Source organism: Sciurus vulgaris, assembly GCF_902686455.1.
Source record: "Sciurus vulgaris genome assembly, chromosome: 10".
NCBI classification, from domain to species: Eukaryota; Metazoa; Chordata; class Mammalia; order Rodentia; family Sciuridae; genus Sciurus; species Sciurus vulgaris.
This window is the reverse complement of record NC_136470.1, coordinates 123,370,817-123,398,404: the sequence shown is the minus strand read 5'-3', so window position 1 is coordinate 123,398,404 and position 27,588 is coordinate 123,370,817. Positions and strand designations below refer to the sequence as shown.

Below are 27,588 nucleotides of genomic sequence, written 5' to 3'. Positions count from 1 at the left end.
TCTTGTCTTAAATTTATGGATGTGATAAATTACATTTATTGATTTCCATATGTTGAACCAACCTTGCATCCTTGGAATGAACCCCACTTGATCATGGTGCACTATTTTTTTAAAATATATTTTTGTATATGATTTGCCAAAATTTTATTGAGAATTTGTGCATCTATGTTCATCAGGATATTGGTCTGAAGTTTTCCTTCCTTGATATGTCTTTGTCTGGTTTTGGTATCAGGGTAATATTGGCTTCATAGAATGAGTTTGGGAGGGTTCCTTCCCTCCTTTTCTATTTCATGGGATAATTTGAGGAGTATTGGCATTAATTCTTCTTTGAAGGTCTTGTAGAACTCAGCTGAGAATCTGTCTGGTCCTGGGCTTTCCTTAGTTGGTAGGCTTTTGATATCTTCTATTTCATTTCTTGAAATTGATCTGTTTAAATTGTGTATGTCCTCCTGATCCATCTTTTGCTCTATTAATATGGTGTATAACATTTATTTCTAGATGTTAAACCAACCTTGCATTTCTGGGTTAAGTATCATACAGTCATGACAATCTTTTTTACACGTTGTTGGATTTAGTTTCCTTGTATTTTGTTGAGTACTTTTGTATTTATATTCATAAGGGACAGTAGTTTAAAACTGACTTCACAGAATAAGTGTCAGAGTTGTTCTCTCATCTTCTATTTCTATTTATAAAGAATTGCTATTAGATCTTTCTTAAGTGTTTGGTAACATTCTCCATGAAGCCAACTCAGTGTGGGATTGTTTTTCCTATTCAGGTTCAATGTTCAGTACTTCATGTTTCTCCAGGAATTTGCTCATTTTCTTTAAATTGTTAGCATAAAGATGTTCACAGTCTTCCCTTATAATCCTATACACTCAATCAATATTGTTGATCTTTCCAAAGAACTGACTTTTGCTTTTGTTGATTTCCTTTATTTTTCTATTCTCTACTTCATTTTTCTCTTTTAATTTTTTCTCTTCTTTCTGTTTGCTATGCTTAATTTGCTCTTTTCCCCACTGGTGTTTTAAGGTGAAAGGTGAGGTTACTGATTTGAGATCTTGCTTCTTTTTAAATATATGTATTTACAACTATAAATTTCCTTGGCATTCTTTCAATATCTCCCATAAGTTATGGTATACTGCACTTTATTTTTTATTCATCTCAAAGTTTTGGTATGTTGTGTTTTAATCCATTCTTTTCAAAGTATATTCTGATTTCTGTATTTTTTTTTTTTGGACTCATTGGTTATTTAAGTAGTGTTATTTCCTTAGATTTGTGAATCCCCAATTTTCCTTCTGTTACTAATTTTTAACTTTATTTCATTGTATAATTTCACTTTTTAAAATATTTATTGAGGCCTACCATATGTCCTATCTTGGAAAATGTTCCATGTGCACTTCAGAAGGATATGAATTCTACAGTTCTTGGGTAGAGTGTCGTATTGCATGTTAGATTGAGGAGGTTATAGTTTTGGTTACAGTATTTATAATGTTCACAACTGCTATTTCTTTGTTATCTTTATGGTTGGTCAATCCATCATTTAAAGTGGGACATTGAATTCTCCAACTATTATTGTTTAATTATTTCTTCCTGCACTTCTGTTATTTTTTGCTTCCTATATTTTGGGGCTATGTTGTTATATAAATATATTTATAATTGCAATGTCTTCCTGTTGGATTGAGACTTTTGTTCATAGAGAAATGTCTTTCTTTGTTTTTAAGAATAGTTTTGGTATTACAATTTATTTTCTTTATCTCAATATAACCATGTGAACTTTCTTACTGCTATTGTCTGCATGACCTTTTCCTGACCTTTTTCTTTTTGTACCTTTGAACCAAATGTGTCCCATGTAGTCAGTATATTTATTTTTATAATTATATCCAGTCTGATAATCTCTGCATTTTGATGTTTTTTTTTAAATTCAGTAACCTTTAATGTTATTGATATACTGGATTTATGACTGTCATTTTACTTTTTGTTTTTTATATACCTCAAGAGTTTTTTCTTTGTTCTTTCTTTATTCATTTTACATTAAAATATTTTCTTTTCTTTTTGGTATTGGGGATTGAACCCAGGGGAGCTTTACCACTGAGATACATTCCTCAGCTCTTTTTATTTTAGTTTTAATTCTGAGTCAGGGGCTCTGCAAGTTGCTTAGGAGCTTGCTAAGTTGTTGAATCTGGCCTTGAACTTGTGATCCTCCTGTCTCAGCCTCCTTAGCTGCTGGGATTCAGGCATGCATCATTGAGCCTAGAACATTGAAATATTTTCTAACATTTTAATCCTTTTTTTTCCACTATACATTTTCTAGTTAATTTCCTAGTGATTTCTCTAGGGTTTACCATGTATGTTGTGGTGTGTGCATGTGTGTGTTGTTGGGGATCAAATCCAGGACCTCATTGCATGCTGGTAAGCACTCTTCCACTAAGCCCCAGCCCTATCGTTTACATTTTATCAGAATCTACTAAAGTTTTATACTAATTTAATTCTAGTGATACATTGAACTATTACTCATACATCCCTCTTTCCTTTTCCTCCTTTTTGTGCTATTGTTACCCATATTACAGCTATCTATATTATAAATTCACTGTTACAATTACTAGTTTCTATAATTTTATTTTCTTTAAAGAACCTGAGAGGAGGACAGCAAGCATGTGTTCACATAATTTGTTATATTAACTCTTTGTTAATTTGTTATATTAACTCATTTGTTCCTGTAACATAAAAAAAATTCCAGAGAAGAAAAGATGAATGAGACATAGCTGAGGAAAGCTTTTCCATAATTAAGGAAAACTGAAAGGTGAAGAATTAAAGATTGAGATTGAGAGGGGTAACAGAATACCAAAAAAACGCAGGAAAAGGAAAGATGTAGAAGCTTCAAATTTTGGAAATTTAGATAATCTAACTGAAACAATACCAAGTATTCAAAATAATGTATTAATGACAAATATATATGGCATGGAAATAAAATGTATGTGAAAAATGTGTTTCAAAACTAGGTATTGCATGATCCCATTTATTATAACATATCATGTGGGGTAGGGAGAAAGAGGAGGAGGAAGAGGAAATGGGATAAGGCAAAGGGAAGATGGGCAGGAGATGGCTGGGAGGAAGACGGGGAGTGGAAGGATGTAGACCAAAATGTTTACTACAGGTCATGAAATGATGAATAAATTTTATGTTAAGGTTTTAGATTACATATATTTTGTCATTTGTAATAAGGTATACTTGTGATAAAATAATAAACTTAAAAATTAATCCAGCAGAAATAAGCAAAAGATATGAAAAGGCAAGTCATCTATAACAAAATTAAAATGGCCCAGAAATATATACAGTTATGTACTGTCCAATGATGTTTTGGTCAATGATGGACCACATATATGATGACTGTAGTATAAGATAATGAAGCTGAAAAATTCCTATTGCCTAGTGATATCAGAGCTGTTATGGCACCACAATGCTTTACTCATGTGTTCGTGGTGTTACTGGTAAAAACAAACCTACTACACTGCCAGTCATAGGAAAGTACAGCACATGCAATATATAATACCTTATAATACATGATGACTATGTTACTGGTTTGTATAATTACTGTACTACCATTTTTGTCATTACAGTGTACTACTTAAAAAAATTTTACTGTAACAGTATATTGTTTATGCTGGCAGCAGCCTCATATGCCTGGTGTTTATCAAGTTTCTCAACTGCATCAAGAGGCCACATTGATACTAAGCTATACCAGCCAGGTTTGTTTAAGTACACACTATTGTTCATACAACTACAAAATCATCTAACAACGCATTTCCCAGAACACATATCTCCAATGTTAAGAAACATGGAACTTGTATATATCCAATCTGCCTAGTAATCAAAGATATGCAAATTATGATGATACTGAATTTTTAATTGATCAAACTGGAAAATAGTTTTCATAAGAAAATGCTTAGTGTTAGTAAGGATCCTAGGATATATGCTCAATACCTGTTGATGAAGTTATAAAGATACCATTTTTCTTCTTGAAAAAATTTCTACCCCTTCTTTTTCTGGGAATATATTCTATAGAAACATAATGGATATTCCAAATCTTAGCTGTAATGAATATTATGGGACATACAGGAAAGCATTCCATGAAAAATTTGGAGTTTATGGCAATTAAGATTTAATCTAATGTCAGACATGATGGCATGTGCCTTGGTTGAGACAGGAGGATCGCTTGAGCCCAGGAGATGGTGCCCCTAGGCGACACAGCAATACCCCATTTAAAAAAAAAAAAAGAAAAAGATTTAATATATTGAAAATAGTCTAAAATGGCAAAAAAACATGTAAAGGAATATATGAAAAAGACCATATAATATAGTTGTTTTTCTGAATGTTAGAATTATTAGTATTAAATTTGCTTTTCTTTTGCTCTTCCACGTTTTCTAAGTTATCTGTAATAGACAATAAATTACTATATTTGAAATGAAAAACAGTTACTTAAAAATAAAACAGGTTACCCTAAGAAATGGAAGCTATTTTTATTTCTTTTTTAATGCTTATAAACAATATATCCAATATTTACATAACTTTTTGAGCTAATGTGGAGACAGCTGAGTCAATTATATTTGCCAACAGCATCAAAGATTGCATTCCCTGCATCCCTTGATAGGGAGCACAAATAATGTGCAGAACATTGTGTTGCACAAGATAGGAATTAAAAATAAAAGAGAAGGACCTATATTTCTGACTTAAACAAGAGGCACAGTAATGGGGAGAAGGAGACATAAATTCACAACTACAAATCAACGTTTAGTGTCAAGGAAAGGAAGAGATGATTCCAACTGGGAGAATGAGGACATGGTTTTATATACTAGTCAGCCACAATTTGCTTTTCTTCTCCAAATTTACTACCGAACCATTGAGATCATAAAAGAACTAAAATTCATAGAATCTACTCCCATATTCCATATAAATGTTTACTAATCTTACAGATCCCTCCAGACTAGCTTATGTGTCACTTCACCATTGTTTCTGTGGGTTAACAGTTTTTCTCTTGATATGGTGGGACTATGAATTCTGTGCCTGTCTCCTTCCCTAGACTGAGAGCTCTTAAGGGCAGAGATTAAGTTTAGCCCATCTGAACATCCCTAGGTAGAATCAACTTCCACAGACATGTGTCATGACCTTTGAAGCTTTGTGCATGTGTTTAACATCTAAGAAAATAAAATGTAGACGTCATACCTGGTAGGATTCCTTTTGTCTTCCTCAGAGATCAAAAACCAAACAAAATCTGCATAGCTCATTCTTCCCTCTTTCTGTACTGTTTTTCCTCTGAAGAAAAATGCAGGGTGATAAAATTACCTGAACAGTTAAGAAATAAAATAACATCCTTCTTTGGAGATTTAGTTAAATTTTTGAAAAAAGTAGAATGCTGGGTACCTCATAAAGGGCACACTTTGTGGCCTAGCTTCCTTCAAAAGGCCTCTAGGGTGGAACCAGAAGATATTTGCAAATATGAAGAAAAGAAATCTGGTTTCTAATTTGAATACAAATAATAGGATCATATATTGTTACCTGTATTTAGATACAATACCAATACTTAAAGAATTACTGTCTTGTATTAAGCCGTGTGTGTGTGTGTGTGTGTGTGTGTATTTGTGTGTGTGTATGTGTGTGTGTGTGGATGTGTGTTTAAGGATATTATTTAACCCAGTAGTGCTGCCAAATCATATAGGAAGCCTTGCTAATATGAGATTGTTATAGTATTACTGATAGTTTTTAACTCAGATTTCAAAGTTTTTCTTACCTTGTTACGGCCCCAGAAAATATCCTTTCAATAATTCTGTTTGATGATGCTAAATGTAAATAAGAAATTACAAAGGTAGTTAGAAATATACTTCATGTAAGCAATTCTGGCAAATTTATTTTCATTTGCTAGAAGCTAAACCATAACAATCTTCTATGACAAGAATATGAGTATATTCTTTCTTATATATAATTTATACTTTTTAGAAGAATGAAGAAACTTCATATCTTTTAAACAGTAATTTTAAAAAAGAACAAATGAGTGTGCTTAACATTTGGAAAGTATTTAGTTGATCTTAAATGTATAGAATTTATATTGATTTTGTTATCCATAAGACAAAATTTCCTCTAGAACAAGACAAATTTTATCTCGGCATTAGATTCAAAGGGAAACTGAATTTACAGCTCCTAAAACAAGGTCAAATGAAAGCAAATAAAATAATGGAGAACCGTAAAGCAGTTTTAGAAAAGAAACCAAAACACATCATGAACATACTTTTTTATGTTCCCATTCTGTAAAAGTCCAGGATATAACATAAATTTTTTTTAGAAATTCTATCTGAAAGCCTTATTTATGTAGACAGACCATTATACCTTAAGACGATTTGTTGCCTTTTTAATGACAGATGCTAAAGAATCTACAGTAGTGTACTTCATTGTGCACTTGCATTGTGGATGCAAAACAGCCAAAGGCTGTTTAAAAAAAAAAGGAGATTGCTTAGGGTCTCAGACTTGCTCTTTTAACAAGTACCCCAGGCAATGGCATACGCACTAAAATTTCAGACCTTGTAATAAAGTTATTAGGGAGCTAGCAGCTATTGGCATCCAATTCTTCTGCATGGAGTTAGATACAGTCAACATAAAGGTACATCAGTCTGGTAGAAGAAAACTGGAATGTGTGTGCCAGAACAGTCATACCTGGCCACACACCAAAGCTTATATATATAAAGACCTCTAAACTTTATTGAGCACTGACTTATAAGGGTTAATAATTTGTACTAGATAGAAAAAAAAGGGGTATATAGGAAAAACAAGGATATTTAATTCCAAAGCTATGATTTTTCTTAAATCTTTTTTAACTTTGGAAGCCATGATTCAGTTTCCTAACCCCAAAGATCATATTATTTCATGTTGTTGCATTAAGCACAGTTGCTGATTGGAGAATTATTTACAGTTTAGTGGTTCCTTCATTTATGTGGACCTTGGCGCCTGCTTTTTTGAACTTGGTCCCATGCACACGCATCTAGTGAGTTGCTATTATGAGAGGATTTTCAAGACTTGAAAATTACATTTATATCAACCAAAAAGGGAGTGTTAGAGTCCATAGGGTTGTGCATGACCTCTGGAGACTGGCTCATGTATGGATGATGTGTTATGGATAATAGAAAGGTACATAGCTAATAGGGCTGATCATATACCCCTATGAAAACACTCATCTTTATGGTATTCTAGTGACAAAAATGTTATGACTACTTGATGATGGGAGGTAACAGTACTCATGTTTGTTCATCAAATAAGCACTTTTGAGTATTTCACCTTGATGTCTGTTTGGCACCTGAGAACTTGAGAACTGGGCTTCTAAAATATGCAAAGTTCTATGAAACCTTGTATCATGTACAATGAGCCTTTTCTTAAGACACAGACCATTACTCACGGATACACCAAATAAACAAAATTCAATGCATCTATTTAAGATCTGTACTCTACTACATCTAAAAAGACAAAGACCAACTTTAAAAATACTGAGGAAACATTTAAGTATGGAATAAGAACAATCTTATAACAGAAGAATGAATGAACGTATCTTGGTGCTTAGTTAAGAGTATTCAATCAGTAGACAATAGGTTCTAAGTTTACAGTGAGCAAAAATGAAGCAAAAAGCATAATATTATCTGATGTAATTTTTTGTTTTCTTATAAAAGCACACAAAATTCATCTTCAGAGAAAATATCTTTCTGGAATTAAATTGAAAAAGTAAAACTTTATAAGAATCCTTGAAAATAAAACTTGGCAAGGTAGAAACATTTTTCATTCTTGGCCTTTTATAGAAATATTATTAAATTAAAAAGTTTATAAAAGGTATATACATATTCTCTTTCATACAGATTTACATAGGGGATCTTATTCAATATATCATCATAAAAATATGTTGGGGGCTGTGCCATGTGGGCTGCCCCGGGATAGCACCTGGCGGCCAACCGGAGGTTGTTTTGATTACATCAGCACTGAGGAGGTTGATTGATATAAGCACACCCAGGTGATTTATCATTGGCCGTATTCAATTAAGTCCACCCACACAACGTGTGCACAGGTGTTCCTGAGTGCTCCTGCTCAGGCCTGCTCGTTTTAACTTTTGCTGTGATAGGGCAGCTGGCTCCTTGCCTGATCTCAACTGGCGTGGCCCCGCCCTCTGCCTCCTGGAGGGAATATAAGCGGGCAGTAGGCAGAAGGCAAAAGGAAGCAGCTAGCAGAAAAAAGAAGCAGCTAGCAGAGAGAAGCAGCAGCTAGCAGAGAGAAGAAGCAGCTCAGATCGCAGTACGTGCGTGGGACGCACCACTAAGAAGCACCTCAGATAGATAGCACCTAGTTCATAGGATGCGGGACCTACCTCTAAGAAGAAACAACAGAACTCTAAGAAGAAATAGATCTCTGATAAGCGTAGGAAGCCTCTCTTTCTCTAAAAACTTCCTCTAAAAGCAAAGTCTCTCTTCCTCTAAGCAAAGTCTCTCTTCCTCTCAAAGAAGCCTCTCTTCCTCTAAAAAAACAAGCAAGCAAGGAAGCAGCACAGAAATAGAAGTAGTTTATTTCCAGTCCACCTCCGATAAATACCCGTGCAATTGTTGCTGCAGGCGGCGGGATCCTTGCCGCGGGATTGTTGCTGCGGGCGACGACAAAAATACATCACTACAAAGTCTAGCCACTTCATTAAAACTAATATTGGAATTGCTTACTTACCTCCAAACTCCTTCTAAATTTGGCCTCTAAATTCAAAACAAAACAAAACAAAACTTTGTTGTTTCCACTAAAGAATTATTGGCTCTGTAAAGAAATCTGATTAGACAGTGAACTTAAGAAATAGGAATACTTCATAATGAGTGAGGATAATTTATATAACTCTTCAAAATGGTTAAGTCTGAGCCTCTGCAGACTTACTCACCTTGGTCATTATATCGAGACAGATCAGCCTGGCTGATGAACAGGTCATGATCACTATCTAGCTCCCAGAATTTACAATAAATAACATAGAAATGTTCATAGGAGAAGTAATCTGTGATTTGATTTATATCCTCCTCTTCTTCTAAAAGGGCTAGAGTCTGAAAATAGTATGAACAGAAGGATTAATCACAAAATTAAGAAAAACAAGCTTCGGCCATTTTAGTCTAGCAGATTTTTGTTTTAAATCGAATTTAAAATTTTGTCTTTTGTACTAAACCAGGTACTTTTTAATAGGCAGCCTCTTACTACCTGTAATCAACAGATTCATCTACAAGCATTTACTGAGCTCTGTGATATACTTATTAGCAAAAGGTTAAATGCTGTGGAAGATACAAAAGCAAGGAAAGGGAAGGATTATCACCAAAAGGGCTGCAGTCTCTCAGAGGTCCCCAAACTGGCAAGCACAGAACAATCACATGATAGGTTAAAATACATGGCCATAAACTAACACTGCTCTTAACTTTTCAAAGTTATGTGAACAATATTAAAAAGCCGTGGTATCCACATACAGTGTTTGATTTTATAATGAACTCAAGGATACCATAAGATTATTATACAACTGTGGTAATACATGGTGGTGGCCTTGCTAGAAGGCATGGTGGGTGGAGCTGCAAGACCCTGAGCTAGAAGAAGCCCTGTGTTTCTTGACTCACTGTGTATCCCTAAGGAAAACATTAGAAGCAAAGATTATAAACCCACAGTTCTATAGTGAGCCAAATTGAGTAGATAAATGAACACACTTTCAGAAATGGAATATTCAAAAAGAAACCTTTGAGGAATCTTAATGAATCAAAAAAAAAAAATCAGATGGCAGAAATAAGGTCAGATATGTCAATAATCACAAAGATCAATGAGCTTAATCTCCCTACTGAAAGACTTTTTGATACAGTATAAAACCAAATCTAGAAAGAAGATCTCAGTATATGAATGTCTACAAGAGATTACACTTACAGTTAAAAAAAAAAAGGGTAAATATAAAAAGGTAGTATTAAAAAGCATGGTAGTCAAATGTTAATGAAAAGGAAAATATGTATTAATAGTAGAAAATAAAATGGAATTCAAGGTGAATCATAAAGGACAGAGAGGACTGTAACATAATACAAATCCATTACTTTGATAAAAATCATTTTTTAAGATGCAGACAGAAACCAAAATGCTCTGGTAATTAAAAAAAAACATAAATTATTAAATTATGGCAAATCTGATCAATGGAAGATTATGTGGTGAATAAAAATTATAGTCTACATAGAAACATAGGAAAACCATGATGTAGTAAGTACAAAATATACATTGCAGGATTATATATATCCAGAACTGTGCAAAATCCCCAAATCTATACATGCATATGAATGGGAATAGAAGAAAATACAAAAATGGCACTAGTTGCATTAGGGTAGTAAAATGTGGTTTTTCTTCTGTGTTCCAAATTTGCTTGTAAATTATTTGTTTTATAAAATATCCCTTAATGTGTATAAAGCAGAATACTGTCAATAAAACAAATCTCTCATCTATTGGATTATCGCAAAATGAAGAAGAAAAATGACTTCTTTTGTTGGTGAGTATGTAAGTGAAAGTTATGAACTAGGCAGGATCTATCAAGTTAAAATTGTACATGCCAGCTGATGCAGGATTTTCACTCCAGTGTTCTATTCTATAGAAAATTTCTGGCTCATATACAAACTAAAGGAAAGAATAAGGGTATTTTCTACACCACTGTAATAGAGAAAATCTGAAAATGACCGGAACATCAGCAAAGGAATATGTAATTACACTACAGCTGTGCAAGCAATAATACAGTAGTTAGGAGAATGAGAGAGATTTATGTGAATGGAAATGAAAAAACCCTTACGACATTATTAAGTGATAAAAACAAGTTAACAGAATAATAAGTATGAACCCATATATTAGGTAAAAAAATAACCCTCAAAATAACAGCTACACAAAACAAAACTATATACTCCATTTATGCATTTACAAGGGAATAAAACTATAGATAACGTGGGTTCCTTCTGGGAAAGAGTGAAATGGCAGAGTACAGACAAACAGCAACTTTTGCTTATCTTTTTATCTAGATATGTCCGTGTTATTTGAATGTTTTCAATATTTTTTCATGTACTAAGAGAAAGACTAAGGCAAAGGATTGGGAAGAAAAGGGAGAAAATAAATTACACTCCAAGAAGAGAACTCTTGAGTTCTATTTCCAGTTTAGCAACCTGCTTGCTGTATGCTCTTATGCAAACTATGCAACTATATTTGAGCCTCAAGTTTTATCATACCTAAAAAAATTAATTAACTAATAATGATTAAAAAACTACAAATGATAATGTGCTTCAGGAATGTCAGGGAGTATTATCATTGTACTTAAGATATTATGGAGGGCTGGGGTTGTGGTTCAGTGGTAGAGAGGCTTGCCTAGCATGTGTGAGGCACTGGGTTCGATCCTTAGCACCACATTAAAAAAATAAAGTTATTATGTCCATCTACAACTAAAATTTATGAAAAAAGATGTTATGGAAATACTGTCATCTTAACAGATCCCATAATAATACTAAGAGCCCTAGGCAGGTATCAGGTGTTCAATAAGCAACAAAATGACTATTCCTTTTAGAATAACAAAATGTTTTAAAATCTGACACGAACTGTTAATTTGGCTAAATCTTCATTACCATGTCTGTCTCAGATAAAGATAAGAAAAAAATAAAGAGTACTAAGGTTGTATTATTTGCCTAAGCTGCGTTTAGTAAGATTCATTTAAAATAAAACATTTCTCGGGAGGCTGAGGCAGGACGATTGCTAGTTTGAAGTCAGCTTCAGCAACTTATCAAGAACCTATCTCAAAAAATAAAAAGGACAGGGGATGCAGTCAGTGGTAAAGTGCCCCAGGTTCAATCCCCAGCACTGCATAAACAAAAACAAAAACATTTGTTTTTAAGTGAAAACAATTCTACTTTAGTTTTATAGACACTGTAATCAGGCATGAAGATTACCTCAGTAAAAGGCTCCCACTAGTGGCCAATACTTTCTCTTTCACTTGATAAAGTAACAATGAAATGTATTCCTTCTCAAAAGGAAATTTTTAGTACTGTTCTTCAGAAGCAACTAGGTAAACTCACTGCAGAAAGAATCAAGTCCATATTCCTCCATTTCTTTGGCAAGGCACTTCTCCAATCTGGTTCCAGCCTCATCAGTGATCACTCTCCCAAGAGGCTTTGGCCACTTAATACTGTGTGGCAGTTCTTGGACATGATGCTTTCATGTTTTTGGCTTTTGCTTATGCTGCTTCTTCTGTCCAGAATTCCATTTCTATTAATTTTTTATCTTGGTAAACTTCTGACATTCTCCAAGGTCAAGATCACATGCCATTCTTCTATGAGACCTCCTCTGCACTTTTTACATGTCTCCAGAATTTATCAAGTCTGCTGTGGCTGTCTGTGCATGTCTCTCTTTTGCCCCACAGTGCATGCCTTGAGGCAGATATGCCTTGCTATTCAATTTTCCTCCTCTCCTCACCCCCCCAACACATTCTGATATCTCACTATAGGTATCTGATAAATGCATAATGCCTGAAAGTAGTGACAGAGCTTTGCATACAGTAAGCACTCAAATATTTGTTAAATGAAGTAAAAGGATTAAATTGTTCTTTATATCATTGTATGAGAGGCATACTTGCAAAAAGTTGCTTTTTCTTATCTCCGTCGAAGTTATTTTTCCACTCCAAGATCTGTTGACTGTGTAGAATATTCTCTGAATAACCTGGTTCCAAGGAAAACAAAACCAAATAAAAATATTAAAGGTCTCCATTACTTTATCAATATATCTGGAACCAATATTTTTTTTGAAACAATTTAAGTTTTGGCTTTTTGATATCAGGTGTAATTCCTAGTGAAAAATAACACTACATTTTAAACCTATATCTACATGTTTTGAATCTGCCTTTATAATTTTGAGAAGAAAAAAAAATTTCTGCTCTTACTTCCCAACTGGTTACACATCACTTCCTTTGTTTACCTCTCATTTATACAGTGATGCCCAAGTAGTGTTTATTGGGCTGGAGGTTCTGGGAAGGTAAGTGGCGGGGGAGTATTTGCTGGGTTGGCCTAATGACTGATCAGTCAGAAGGATGGCTGTCAATGTGGTATGATTGAAGAGGGCATTATTCTGGTTATTAAAATCTTTATTCGCTGGAGTCTTGAAGATCTCTCTGGTTTACCAAACTATGGAAACTCGAAATATATCTTGGAAAATTTATATGCTGACCTTTACTTGGGCATGAACACCCTTTTTTATCAGCTAGTGTTTTAATGAGTTTAGCAGAAGCAAAACTCTGGAAAACACCAGAGAGAGGGTTGGGAAGGAGATGGGAAGCAAATGCGTAGACTGGGGATGTGTGCTATAGCATAGGGGAAGACTGAAAAAGGAAGATAGAAGCTACAATCTTAGATACAAGAAATGACAACATACTCTTAACAGTTTTACCATGGTTATTTCTACATTTTTGTGGGGGCAGGGTACCAGTGATTGAGCTCAGGGGCACTTTACCACTGAGCTACAACCCCAGCCCTTTTTAAAATATTTTATTTAGAAACAGGATTTCACTGAGTTGCTTAGGGCCTTGCTAAGTTGCCGAGGCTGGCTTTAAACTCATGATTCTCCTGCCTCAGCCTACTGAGCCACTGGGCTTACAGGTGTGCGTCACCACACCTGGCTATTTCTACTTCTTCTCCCTTGCAACTACTATATTCTTTTTTCTCCACAAGGAAGCAGTGGTGAGAAGAACAATTTAAGAAGTCTTTGTGGTACTCTGGGTTTTATTCTGATAGTTTAATAATACAAAAATCCTGGAAGTTTTAGGAAGAGGTTAGATCCCTTTTTCAAGATATTTTGGTGCAAGAAGGACAAAAAAAGGGAGACATTTAGATATCTTTCCAAAGAATAGACCCTAATAAGGGACTAACCCACCATTCTGGTTTGGGAATCTTTAGCAAACGGTAATTCTCAACAGAGGGAAAAAAGCATCAGGATTCATCACCCTAGCTATCTGTGCTAATGCTTGACCTTCCAAAATGGAGCTGAAACACCGAACTTCACAGGAAGTCTCAGAAATGGCACTGGGGTAAAACCTTGCCTTCTGTACTCCCATAGCCGAGTGTCCTTCAGGCATCCCCATGGTTACCTTTGAAATACTGGTACACCTGATTGCCATCACCTCCAAACTCTAAGGGACCTGGTTTTTCTTGACTTATTCCAGAGTTCTGATCTGGTGCTCTGCAAATATCAGGTAGTTGACAATTGCTTAATAAAACAATGAGGTTTGGAAGCTGTGTAACAAAGATCTTTGTGTTATCTTTGCGATAAGAGAAATATGGGTTGTTTTCATGGCTAGTTAAACAACTCTATTCAGAGTTTTGAATGGCGGATGGATGTCAACTCATGGAATGCCTCTAATTAATATTTCACATAAATCAGTGTTTTTGTCTAAGATGTGGAGATAGAAGGCATGTAACAGTATAATGTGTGAAAAACACAAGACAGGGAAGGGTAACTACTTTTAAAATGATGTGAAAGATACTACTAATGTATATAATCAGTATATAATCCTGAAGAAAAAATAAGGCTGGAATAGAGATATGATCATGATCTGAGCAGCTGACTACCGGGTAGAAGTAGCAGCTGATTTGGCCAGTGTAGGACCAAAGGGCAGAATTAGAACCACTGGAAAGAAGTGTCCTATATTCAAATTCTTCAATATAAGGAAGAACTTCCTAAAATTAACCCTATGAAGCAATGGATTTGAAGTCATGCAGTTGCTTTTCACTGCAAGTATTTAAGCAGAAGTTAAAGGGATTCTCGCATTAGGTGGAAACCAGGACTAACTTGTGTCTAATTGCTCTAGTGGCCCCAACCACTCAGACTCTGAGGTTTGTGAGAATACAGTATGTGTTTTACTCAAATGTTATTCTCAGCAGTAGTTTGGCAGTTCATACAAAAAAGATGAAAGATTTTTAGCATAGAAATTTGGTATATGAAACTAAACATTAAAAATCTCATTTATCATAGTCCCCTCTCTTAAGTTAAAGTCAATTTCAGTGCTTGCTTAGGCAGCACATATACTAAAATTGGAATGATACAGAGAAGATTAGCATGTTCCCTATGCAAGGATGACATACAAATATTTTTGAAATATTAAAAAAAAATTCCCAAAACTCCCAGAGGAAGTTCAATATAAAAGTAAACCACTAAATGAGAATCAAGACAAATATAGCAAAAAATAAAAAAATGGCAGGAAACCACAAACATATCCACATGAATGTTGAATGTTAATGATCTCAATTCCCTAATTAAAAGATAGAGATTAGCAGAATGGATCAAAAGCAAGATCCAACTCTTTGCTGTTTACAAGAGACTCATCTGACAAGCAGACACCTACAGACTGAAGGTAAAAGGATGGAAAAAAAAAATTCCATGCATAAAGACCCTGAAAACATGTAGGAATAACTATTATCATATCTGACAAAGCAGATTTCAAACAAAAATTAATTAGAATAGACAAGAAGGTCACTACATCCTAATAAAGGGAATAATCCAACATGGAGATTATGCTCCAAGTGTCAGTACACCCAATTACATATAAAAATAATACTCCATGGAATTAAATCCCAGATAGACCTCAACACAATCATACTGAGTGATTTCAACACACCCTTATCCCCAACAGACAGATCATCAAAGCATAAAATCAATAAAGATATTGCCATCAATGACATGATCCTATACCTAGAAGATCAAAAAATGCCACAAGACTTCTAAAACTTATGAATAAGTTCAGCAAAGTAGCAGGATACAAGATCAACACCCATAAGTCAATAGCTTTCTTATACTCCAACAGTGATTTCAGCCAGGGAAGAAAGTAGGAAAACCATCCCATTTTCAATAATCTCAAAAAACAAACAAAAAAACACATTGGCAGTGCAATTAATCTAATCAATAAGGTAAAAGGGTTCTACAATGAACATTATAGAACACTGAAGAAAGAAACTGAAGACCTTAGAAGATGAGAAGACATCCCATGTTTCTGGATAGGCAGAATTAATATTGTCAAAATGGCCATATTACTAAAATCAATATACAGATTCAATGTAGTACCCACCAAAATATCAATGACATTCTTCATAGAATCAGAAAAAATGATTTTTAAATTCATTTTGAAGAATAAGAGACCCAGAATAGCCAAAGCAATACTAAGCAAGAAAAGTGAAGCAGGAGGCATCACAATATCTGATCTGAAATTATATTACAGAAATACAGTAACAAAAACAGCATGGTATTGGCATCAAAATAGACATGAAGGCCTGTGGAATAGAATGGAAGACACAGAAACCGATCCACATACCTACAACCATCTGATCTTTGGCAAAGTTGCCAAAAATATATCTTGGAGAAAAGACAGCCTTTTAAACAAATGGTGCTGGGAAAACTGGATAGCAATATATAGAAAAATGGAACTATTCTCTCTATCAAAGACTTAGGAATTACACCAGAAACCCTGCAACTGCTAGAATATACAGGGTCAACACTCCATTGTATAGGTGCTGGCAATGACTTCCTTAACAAGATCCCCAAAGTGCAAGATAAGAAAACAAAGAATAAGTAAGTGAGATGCCATTAAACTAAAAGCTTCTGCAAAGCAAAGGAAATGATTAAGAGCATGAAGAGAGAGCCTACAGAATACAAGAAAATATTGGCCAGTTACTTCTCCAGAATATACGAAGAACTCAAATCATAATAGATGAGCAAAAGAACTAAACAGAAACTTATCCAAAGATGCAGCACAAATGACCAACACATACATGAAAAAATGCAACCAGGGAAATGCAAATCAAAATTACACTAAGATTTCATCTCAGTTCAGTCAGAATGGCAATGATCAAGAATACAAACAATAATACACGCTGGTGAGGTTGTAGGGAAAAAGGTGTACTTGTACATTGTTGGTGGAAGTGCCGACTAGTACACTCACTCAGGAAACAAGAAGTATGGAGATTCCTCAAAAAACTAGAGATGGAAACACACTATTACCCAGTTATTCCACTCCTTGGTATTTTCCCAAAAGACCTAAAATCAGCATATTATAGTGATACAGCCACAATAGCTAAATTATGGAATCAACCCAGACTCCCATCAATTGATGAATGGATGAAGAAATTGTGGACTATATAGACAGGGGAGTTCTACTCAGTCATAAAAAATAAATGAAATTATGGCATTCACTGGTAAATGGACGTAAATGGAGAATATCGTCTTAAGTGAAATAAGCCAAACTCAGAAACTACAAGGTTAAATGTTTTCTGTCACATGTTGAAGACAGAGTAAAACAGGAAAGGGGAAGGGAAGGATAAGATATCATAAGGATAAAGGGAAGCTCAGTAATGTAGAAGGAGATTGAGAGGCAGAGTGGAGGGAGGGGTAAGGGAAGGCCATACAGAATGAATTCTTAAAAAATCATGTTATGTGCATATATAAATATACCATAGGAAATTTCACCTTTAAGCCTAAGTAAAAAGAACCAATTAAATATAAATAAATAGACAAGGGAAAGACACTGTAGTAGAGTAGGGAAAGGAGGATGGAAAAGGAAGGAGGACAGGAGGGAAAAGGGAAGTCATGAACTGAAACTAAATTCCCTAAATGATGTATGAGCTTGTCAAGATGAACCCAGCTACTATGTATAACTATAAAGCTCTAATTTAAAAAGTCAATTTCAATGTACTTGCCAAATTTTTTGAGTATCATTAGATTTTTATCCTTATTTCTTGATTTTTGATAAATTTAAAGTCTGTTTCCAATTTAGATTTTATACTTACATGCTCAAGTATATTATTTATAGAAGTACTATGTTAAATTACAAAACTTTAATCTGTATTCATTTTTACTTATTTTACTTTTCTTCCTTTTTAAATTCTTTTTGACAGAATTTTAAAAATATGCAAGCCGTCTAATAGGTATTTCCTATTTTTAGCCTCTGCTAACCTGCTTATCTAGCACCATAAGATAATATATCTGTATTTCATTTTTCTGTAGCCTAAATCTCCTTATTCAGTAGCCCCACTTCATCAGCATGTTTGCTGGTTTACATATTACTGATTCAGCATTTTAGATTGCTTAGGCAGGAATACCATCTAGTGGTAAAAGCATGTAGCTGCTGGTACTACATTAATTATGGTTTTATTTTTCTCACTTTTGGTCTACCATTTTTAAATAAAAAAATTAATCACAATGATAAAAATATCAAACAATCCTCCCAAATAAAAAGATCAAACAAAATTTTAAAATAAATAATAATCCGAATAATAATTTACTCCCAGTGAGGGCAATGAAACTGACAAATCTTTCACTGAGGTATTGCTAATCAACTTGATAGACAAGTTGAATCAAAGTTTCCTTTCATTTTTATATCTATTGAATTGGAACCTCTAATTTATAAATATAAGCCACCAGGAATAGAAGTGTTTGGTGGATCTGCCGTATGGTTTTTAAAGTAGATTAAATGTAGCTACAGAAATTACAAAGACTTTCTCACTGTAGGTGACTTGAGTGCCCATCAACATACTTGAATGCTGGAAACCTGGCTCTTCCACTTGGCCCGCAGTGATGGGTGAATTCAGGCTCTGAAAAGTATTTCTTTGTAGAGTTTGGACAATTTTAAAAATGCACCTAGGCCATGCATGGTGGCTCATGCCTACCTATAATCTCAGCTGCTCAGGAAGTTGAGATAAGAGGATAGTAAGTTGGAGGCCAGCCTGGGCAACTTAGGGAGACACTGTATCAAAATAAAAAATAAAGGGCTGGGGGTACAGCTCAGTAAGTAGAGCAACTCTGGGTTCAATCCCCAGCATCAAATAAATAAAAAATAAATAATTTAAAAATGTATATAATAAAAGTGATTTCTTTCTGTGTCAAGAGCCAAATTTTCAAGGGGAATTAATAAGCTCTTGGTGATGAACAGTCTTCACCAAACAACTTAGACTTCTTAGGAAACATCAATACATTGTCTTCAACAATTAAAAAGCTAAAGTAATGAAGTCAGGCCAATCAAGACACTGAACACATCACCAAGACACCATCTGAGCAAATTACAAAAACATCTTTACCAACAGCACTAGTGTCTAAAGAAATATTTTAAATCTCATTGCTTAATTTAAAAACTCATGTAAGTGCTGTTTCCTCCAAGGTTGCAATACTTCAGTTTTTTTATACCTTTATTTTATTTATTTATTTTTATGTGGTGCTGAGGATCGAACCCATGCCTTACAAGTGCTAGGCAAGTGCTCTACCACTGAGCTACAGCCCCAGCCCCAATACGTCAGTTTTGATAAGTGGAGTCTTTTATTCCACTGGCAATCTTTGTACAATATGCAAAACTGCAAACTCAAGGGCTACAATTTGCAGGTATTTCTTAATTTTATTTTCATTCAAAATCAAGAGGCTTATTTCTCAATTGTTAACTCTTTCAGAAAATAAAGAAGGAATATGGACTGATTTTTGGTGCATTTATTTTTTTCCATATTTTTATTTGTGCACTGTAGTTGCACATAATGTTGGGATTTGTTGTTACACATTGTACAGGCATACAGTAGAACAATATGATTTAGCCAATATCCTTCCCTAGTAGGTTCAATCACTAATTTAGTTGGTGCCATCTTTTCAGAATAAGAACAACTGACATAATAATTACCTAAAGTCTTTTTCTGTAGTAAAGAGTTTTATTAAAAAAATTATTTTAGTTGTTGATAGAACTTTTTTTTTATTCATTTATTTATATGTGGTGCTGAGGATTCCTGTGCCTCATACATGCTAGGCAAGTGCTCTACCAATGAGCCACATCCCAGCCCTATAGTAAAGGTTTTTAAAGATAGTTTTAAAAAATAAGAGTTGTCCAATATACCACATACAATCTAATTTTTGAGTCATGCTGTGCATCAGTGGTTTCTTCCCAGTGTAAAGTGATGTGATTTAAGAACACTAGCATGCATACATAATACAGAATACAGGTTGAGTTACCTTATCCAAGTGATAACACCAGAAATGTTTCAGATTTCAGAATGTTTTGGATGTGTATATACTGTACTGGTTGAATATCTCTAATATGAAATGCTCCAAAATCTGAGACTCTATGTGTGTGCGTGCGTGCGCACATGCATGTGTGGTACTGGGAACTGAACCCAGAGCCTCATGCACGCTAGGCAAGTACTCTAACACTGATCTACATGCCCAACTCTTTAAAAATTTTAAAATTTTGAAACAGGGTCTAAGTTGCCCAGGTTGGCCCTGAACTTGTGACACTCCTGCCTCAGGCCTGTGGTGTGTCACCATGCCCAGCCTAAATCCAAGAATAATCCAGCCTAAATCAATGTTCAAACAACTTCAGATTTTGTGGCATTTCAGAGTTTGAATTAAGGATGCTCAACCTGTGTATTATTGTTCTACTCTGTATGCCACTGAGACTGTATGATATTCAACAGGGTCAAATGATGAAATGATTTTGCTCTTTGGAGCTATACGTCATTAATTCTGAGGCTGATTTTTATAAGTTTCTTAGAAACAGTGTGATCTCTGTTTTTAGTATGAGCAGGTTAGAAGACAAGGCTTTAGTTTGGGCACTCTTGTGCCTAACAAGATCATCAACAAATTTCATACTAGAAGGCCTTATTATGCATTTGTTCTAGAAAAACTTATTGTACTCTGAAATAACACAAAAGTTTCAATGATCTCATGCTATTATTTGACCAGGTTTCATAACACTAAAGGCACTGGGGAGAACCAGTACAATAAAATTCTATTTCCAGATGATCATTATTATACCTTTTATTTATGCTTTTCTTTTTTGGTTGGTAATATGAGAGTATCACAACAGCAATCACTTACTTATCTTAGTACATACAGATTACATTCTGTATTCCCATTTGAATCTTGCTTACTACTTATGCTATGATGCTGTTTTGATTTGCTATATTATCATGTTTCATCACAAGTATTTTATGGTTAATGATTACTTCTGAGTAATGCATTCATTTTTGTGAACTGTGGATAAAGCAGAATAATCCACACAATAATGTATGTCTATTATGGGTCAGGCACTATTCTAGGTACTGGGCATAGAGCAGTGAAAAATAAAGACAAAGTTCCTGCTCTTGAGGAGTTTGTATTATATATTAGGAGATGGACAACAGATACACTAAAATTTAAATATCAGTTAATAAGAGTAAAGAAGAAAAATAATGCAGAACAAGAGTGTGAAGGGGGAGCAGAGTGAGAAGATGGGCCAAGAAGGCAGAGTGATGACAGAATACATGAGCAAGTATCTGGATGAAGTGAGGGAGGAATGATGTGGTGGCAATATGTAGAAGCGTGTTCCAGGAGGAGGAAAGTGGAAAGCACCTGAGGCAAAAGTGGGCTTGGTCTGCTCAGGAACAGCAAAGCAGGGGAAGTAGGTAGGAGATGAGATTACAGGGCTGTGAAGATATAGGTGGGAGGTGGGATGGGTTAGAGGGTTGGCAAGGACTGTGGCTTTTGTTCTGAGTGAGCTGGGGAACCACTGGAGAGTTCAAGCAGAGGAGTGACATGCTCTGACTTAGGTTTTTAAAGGACAACTCTATTTGCTATGGGGAAACTAGACTATAGGACAATAAGAGTAGAATGGAAAGACCAATTAGAAGTAATACAAGTGAAAAATGAGAGCGACTGGGCCAGGGTGATTGTGGTAGAAGTAATTTTAGTTTAGTGTTGTGGTTAATGAGCAAAAATAACTTCTGAGATAGTCTTAGATGACAGTGACACCTTCTGGCTCACAAAAATCTTACAAAATTTTGCAATGACAAAAGAGCTAGTGGAAGAGCAAAGAAAGAAGTTCCTACAAGAGGAGCAAAAAACAAAACAAAATAAAATAAAACAAAAACTCAGTAGTATTTTGTAACATGGCACAACTATACCCTCAGAATGACAGGGTACTCCTCAGAAGAGGCTACCCCATTTAGCTGAGGATCTGAGCTAGAGGCAAGGGTCATCTCACTTGAGTTTGTCAGTGAAAGTGAGTTATGTCCTGTCTTGAATGTACGGGAAGGCCCAAAGATAATCTTGGAGTCAGGGCAGGGAATGCAGGAACTGGCTGCCCTGTGACTGACTGAATGAGATTGTGCCTGAGAAACAGGGAGTAAGAGCACCTCACAAAATGGAACTGTGATTACTTTAGATTCATAGATGATTTGTTTTCTGTTTACACATAAGCAACTTCTCATTATTATTTCTAGTTCTACCTTTGAAGTACTAGGGACACATCTCTTTCTAGAATAAGCTGTTGAAAATTATTTTCAGTATTATCAGGAAATGCTAAAGATCAAATGAATATTAATATTCATAACAGCAAAGATATATATCATAAAGTCAGAATGAGTATATTACTTTAATTTTGATTATACAAGAGTCCTCTTTTAAGTATGGGACACATATGAGGGAAATGGATACAAATAAAGAAATTAATAATTTGAATTCACATTATTTTCCTTCCACTCAAAATAATTATCACTGGGCTGGGAGATAGCTCAGTTGGTAGAGTGCTTGCTTACTTTGCATGCACAAGGCCCTGGGTTCAATCCCCAGCACCACAAAAAAAAAAATAATCATCATAGCCCATGTTACCTTATGGATGGAAGATCTGAAAACCTGGATACTACACAGTGATAAAAAAGTGATTTAATATTAACCTATTATGTCCTATCATTCCATTTAAGGAACTCCAAAAAAGCTTAAATTGAGCAACAAATATACCACTTCTGATAATGTTGAAATAAATATTTATGTTTTTAGAATTCTACCCTTTTGGGCAAACAGGTGAATGATCAGTGATAATATTCATTATTATTATTATTAAGGACATTGTTATTAATGATCAGTTGTATAATATAAACTCTAGATTATGATTTCCAACTTATTTTAATGTACTTGTGTTGCTTTCACTGAAATATTTGCAGAATTGAAAACTTGGGACTTAACACATTAAGATAAAATAGAAGTCAACCTACCGTAGTGATATAGCGAGAGTGGAATTCTGGAGCATCTTTCAGGAACGTAAGGCCAGGGTGTGTATCCACCACATCCTGAAAAAGATCCAAAACTAAATTAATGAATTTTTTTAAAAAACATCTATGGAATGTTGTCCTTCCTGTAGAATAAGATACCAGTTGAGCAAATCTGTTCTTTAAAAATATTGAATAATGTACTAGAAATTTAATTAGTATTTGAAGTATAAATTTTATTATAAGCATAATTAGTGATTGTATGCATAGTATGCTTTAATTTAGCTATATTTTATGATTTGTGAATCAAATGTGTTAGAAGTATACACTATAATTCTCACACATCAAGAAATGTCAAGGAGCGCATGCCTATAATCTCAGTGGCTCAGGAGACTGAGGCAGGAAGATCAGAGTTCAAAGTCAGTCTCAGCAAAAGTGAGGCACTGAGCAACTCAGTGAGACCCTTTCTCTAAATAAAATACAAAATAGGGCTGGGGATGTGGTTCGGTGGTCAAGTGCCCCTGAGTTCAATCTCCGGTACCAAGAAAGAAAAAAGGAAAAAAAAAAAAGAAATGTCAAGGAAATTCATCTAACGGATTTTGACAGGAGTTGTTAAGTATTATTTACACAAAAAGGATTGACAGAAGTCAATGAGAATGGTTCTCATTCTTACTCTACAGGCATGAGAAGTTTTTGAAAAACAAACAAAAAAATCCATGCAGTTGAAATCTATGTTAAGACATGTGAGCCAGCTAATGTCCATCAGTTTTTTATTAAAAGAGAAATGTGGAAAAATCCCTTTGTAATTTAAAATTTTGTTTGTTTTAAAATTTGTTATCTTGTCCTTAACAATTATTATAATATAATAATTAAAACCTTGAAATACTTTTTATTTTCTAATCAGAATTTGAAAGTACTTTGAGCCTAGAGAATCTATTAGAGATTATTATTGTTAATAACCAGAGGCAACTATAATGGCAACATAGATATAATCTATTTATTGGATAGTCATCAATGGACAAACATCAGCTATCTCTCTTTGTTTCTTCACAGCTGTTAGCTATACGTAACTACCGACATAGTCTACAGCCAGGGAATCTTATTTGTTTTTAATCTAAAAACAATTTGAACTCACAGGTAAGTTGCAAAAAAAAATTACAGAAAAATTTTCTAGGCCCTTCTTCTAGCTTCCCATAGCAGCTCACAGACCACAGTACAATGACTGAAACCAGGAAATGAATGATGATACAATACTAAACTACAGACCTTATTCAAATTTCACCGTTTTTTTCTGTTCTAGTATCTTATAGTACATTGAGTTTTTACTATACTGAGAACTGAAACCAGGGGTATTCTACTATAAGGCTATATGCCCCAAAACTTAATTTTAAGATAGGGTCTTGCTAAGTTGCTGAGGCTGGCCTTGAACTTGCGACACTCTTGCCTTAGCCTCTGGAGTAGTTGAGATTATAGATGTGCACCACTGTGCTTGGCTGCATTTAGTTTTTATGTCTCATTGGTCTCTTCCAATCTGTGACAGTTCCTTTCCTTGTCTCTCATTATTTTGAATACATATATCCCCTGTATTTATCTTTCTCTGTCTGGTTCATTTCACTTAACATATGTCTTCTGGTTCCATCCATTTTCCTGCAAATGGCAAGATTTCATTCTTTGTGGCTGAATAAACCTCTGCTGTGTATATATACCATGTTTTCTTTATTCATTCATCTTTTGATGGGTACCTAGGCTGTTTCCATAACTTGGCTGTTGTGAATAATGCCACAGTAAACATGGGTATGCAGGTGTTTCTTCTGTATGCTGACATCACTTCCTTTGGATATATGCTCAGTAGTGGTACAGTTACTTCATATAAAAGTTCTATTTTTAGTTTTTCAAGGAATTTCCATACTCCTTTTTCCATAGTGGGTATCCTAAGGATTCCCACCAACAGTGTAAAAGGGTGGCCTTTTCCTCCACACCCTTGACAGTATTTGTTGTTGTTATTGTTATAACAGCCATTCTGACTGGGAAGAGATGGAACTGCAATGCAGTTTTGATTTGCATTTCTCTGAAGACTAAAGATATTGAACATTTTTTATATATTTATTGACCATTTATATTTCCTTGTTCTTGAAGTATATTTTTAAAACTGCTTAGCTTATTTTCCCATTTATTGTCTGGATATTACTTTTTGTTAATTTTTTTAGTTTTTAAAATACATGCTAGATCCACACACACTTCAGACAGAGCACTCATCTCCAAAGTTTGTATAGAACTTAAAAAACTTTCCACCAAAAATACAAAGAACCCAATCAAGAAATGGGCTAAGGAAATGGACAGATATTTTGCAGAAGATATACAGGTATATGAAAGAAGATATACAAATATATGAAAAAGTGCTCATCATCCCTAGTAATTTAGAGAAATGCAAATTAAAACCACTCTAAGATTTCATCTAACTCCAATTAGAATGGCTATAATCAAGAACACAAGCAATAATAAGTGTTGGTGTGGATGTGGGGAAAAGGTACACTGATACATTGCTGATAGAGTTGCAAATTGGTGCAGCCACTCTGGAAAGCAGTATGGAGATTCCTCAGAAAACTTGGAAAGGACCCACCATTTTGACCCAGCTATACCACTCCTTGATTTATACCCGAAGGACTTAAAATCAGCACACTATAGTGATGCAGCCACATCAATGTTCAAAACAGCTCAATTCACAATAGCTAGACTATGGAACCAACCTAGATGCCCTTCAACTGATGAATGGATAAAGAAACTGTGGTATATATACACAATGGAATTACTCAGTCATAAAGAAAAATTATGGCATTTGCTGGTAAATGGACAAAGTTGGAGAATATCACACTAAGTGAAATAGGCCACGCCCAAAAAACCAAAGGCTGAATGTTCTCTGATAAGAGTATGATAATATATAATGAGGGGTGGGTGGTGGGGGGAAGAGAAGAATGAAGGAACTTTGGATGGTGTAGAGGAAAATGGGGTGGGGGACAGAAAGTTAGTAGAATGAAACAGACAGTATTACTCTATGTATATATATGATTACATGAATGGTGTGAATCTACATTGTGTACAACCATAGAAATGGAAAGTTGTACCTCATTTGTATACAATGAATCAAAATGCAGTTGCTTATAAAAATAAAAAAGATTTTAATAATAAAAAAACTAAAATATATGCTAGATATTAATCCTCTGGCAGATGAGTAGCTGGCAAAGATTTTCTTTCATTCTTCAGGTTGTCTTTTCACTCTGTTGTGCAGAAGTTTTTTAATTTCATGTAATCTCATTTGTCAAGTCTTGCTTTTGTTTCCTGGGCAAATGGAGTCACCCAGTAAATCACTACCTGTCCCAATATCTCTCAGGATGTCCCCCATATTTTCTTTTAGTTATTTCATATTTTCAGGTCTTATATGAAGGTCTTTTATTTATTTTGAGTTGAGTTTTTGTATAGGGTAAGAGATAGGGGTCTAGTTTCAATCTTCTACATTTATATATCCGGTTTTCCTAGAACAATTTGTTGAAGAGACAGTTCTTTTTTTTTTCGTGGTGGTGCTGGGGATTGAACCCAGGGCCTTGTGCGTGCTAGGCAAGCACTCTACCAACTGACCTGTATCTCCAGCCCTGAAGAGACAGTTCTTTATCCATGTATGCTTTTGGCACCTTTGTCGAATCAGATGGCTGAACTTGTGTGGATTTATATCTGGGTCCTCTACTCAATTCCTTTGGTCTACAAGTCTTATTTTTATGCCAATACCATGCTATTTTTGCTCTTAAGGTTTTATAATATATTTTGAAATCAGGTATTAAGATGCTTCCAGCACTACTATTTTTGCTCAGGATTCTTGGCTATTTGTGTTTCTGTACAACTTTTAGGATTTTTTTTTCTAGTTCTGTGAAGAATGTCATTGGTATTCTGTTGGGGATAGCACAAAATCTGTAGACTACTTTCAATAGTATGGCCATTTTAACAAATGTTAATTCTCCCAATTCAAGAACATGAGAGGTCTTTCCACCTTCTAGAGTCTTCTTCTATTTCTTTCTTCAGTGTTTCATTGTAGAGGTCTTTTACATTCTTACCTAAGTTATTCCTAGGGATCTTTTTATGTGTATGAGTGTATGGGAGGGGTGGGCTACTGTGAATGAAATTGCTTTCCTGATGTTTTTTTCAGTGAGTTCATTACTGGTATATAGAAAAGATACTGATTGTAGCATGTTGATTTTGTACTCTGCCACTTTACTGAACTTGTTTATCAGTACCGAGTCTTTTGGTAAAGTATTTAGGATATTATGTGTATACAGAATCACATCATCTGCAAACAGTGATATTTGACACCTTCCTTTTCTATTTATGTGACTTTTTATTTTTTTCTCTTGCTTGTTTCTCTGCCCAGAATTTCTAGTTTGATAGTGAATAAGAGTGCTGAGAGTGGACACCTATGTGTTGTACCTTAATTTTAGAGGAAATATCATACAATATGATGTTGGCTATGTAC

General features: G+C 34.7%; 1 protein-coding gene across 6 annotated transcripts in view; it reads right to left on the bottom strand.

The window, feature by feature from the left end:
- The window catches only part of PPP2R3A (protein phosphatase 2 regulatory subunit B''alpha), a 150,090-nt gene that overhangs the window by 40,341 nt on the left and 82,161 nt on the right, over positions 1–27,588 (bottom strand). For all 6 annotated transcript variants that reach the window (XM_079155007.1, XM_079155008.1, XM_079155009.1 and 3 more), the window contains 5 exons: positions 23,076–23,150; positions 12,667–12,753; positions 8,942–9,098; positions 5,786–5,834; positions 5,221–5,310 (listed from right to left, as the gene is read on the bottom strand). In XM_079155007.1, coding sequence (XP_079011133.1) covers positions 5,221–5,310; positions 5,786–5,834; positions 8,942–9,098; positions 12,667–12,753; positions 23,076–23,150 — 458 coding nt within the window. The remainder of the gene's footprint in view (positions 1–5,220; positions 5,311–5,785; positions 5,835–8,941; positions 9,099–12,666; positions 12,754–23,075; positions 23,151–27,588) is intronic.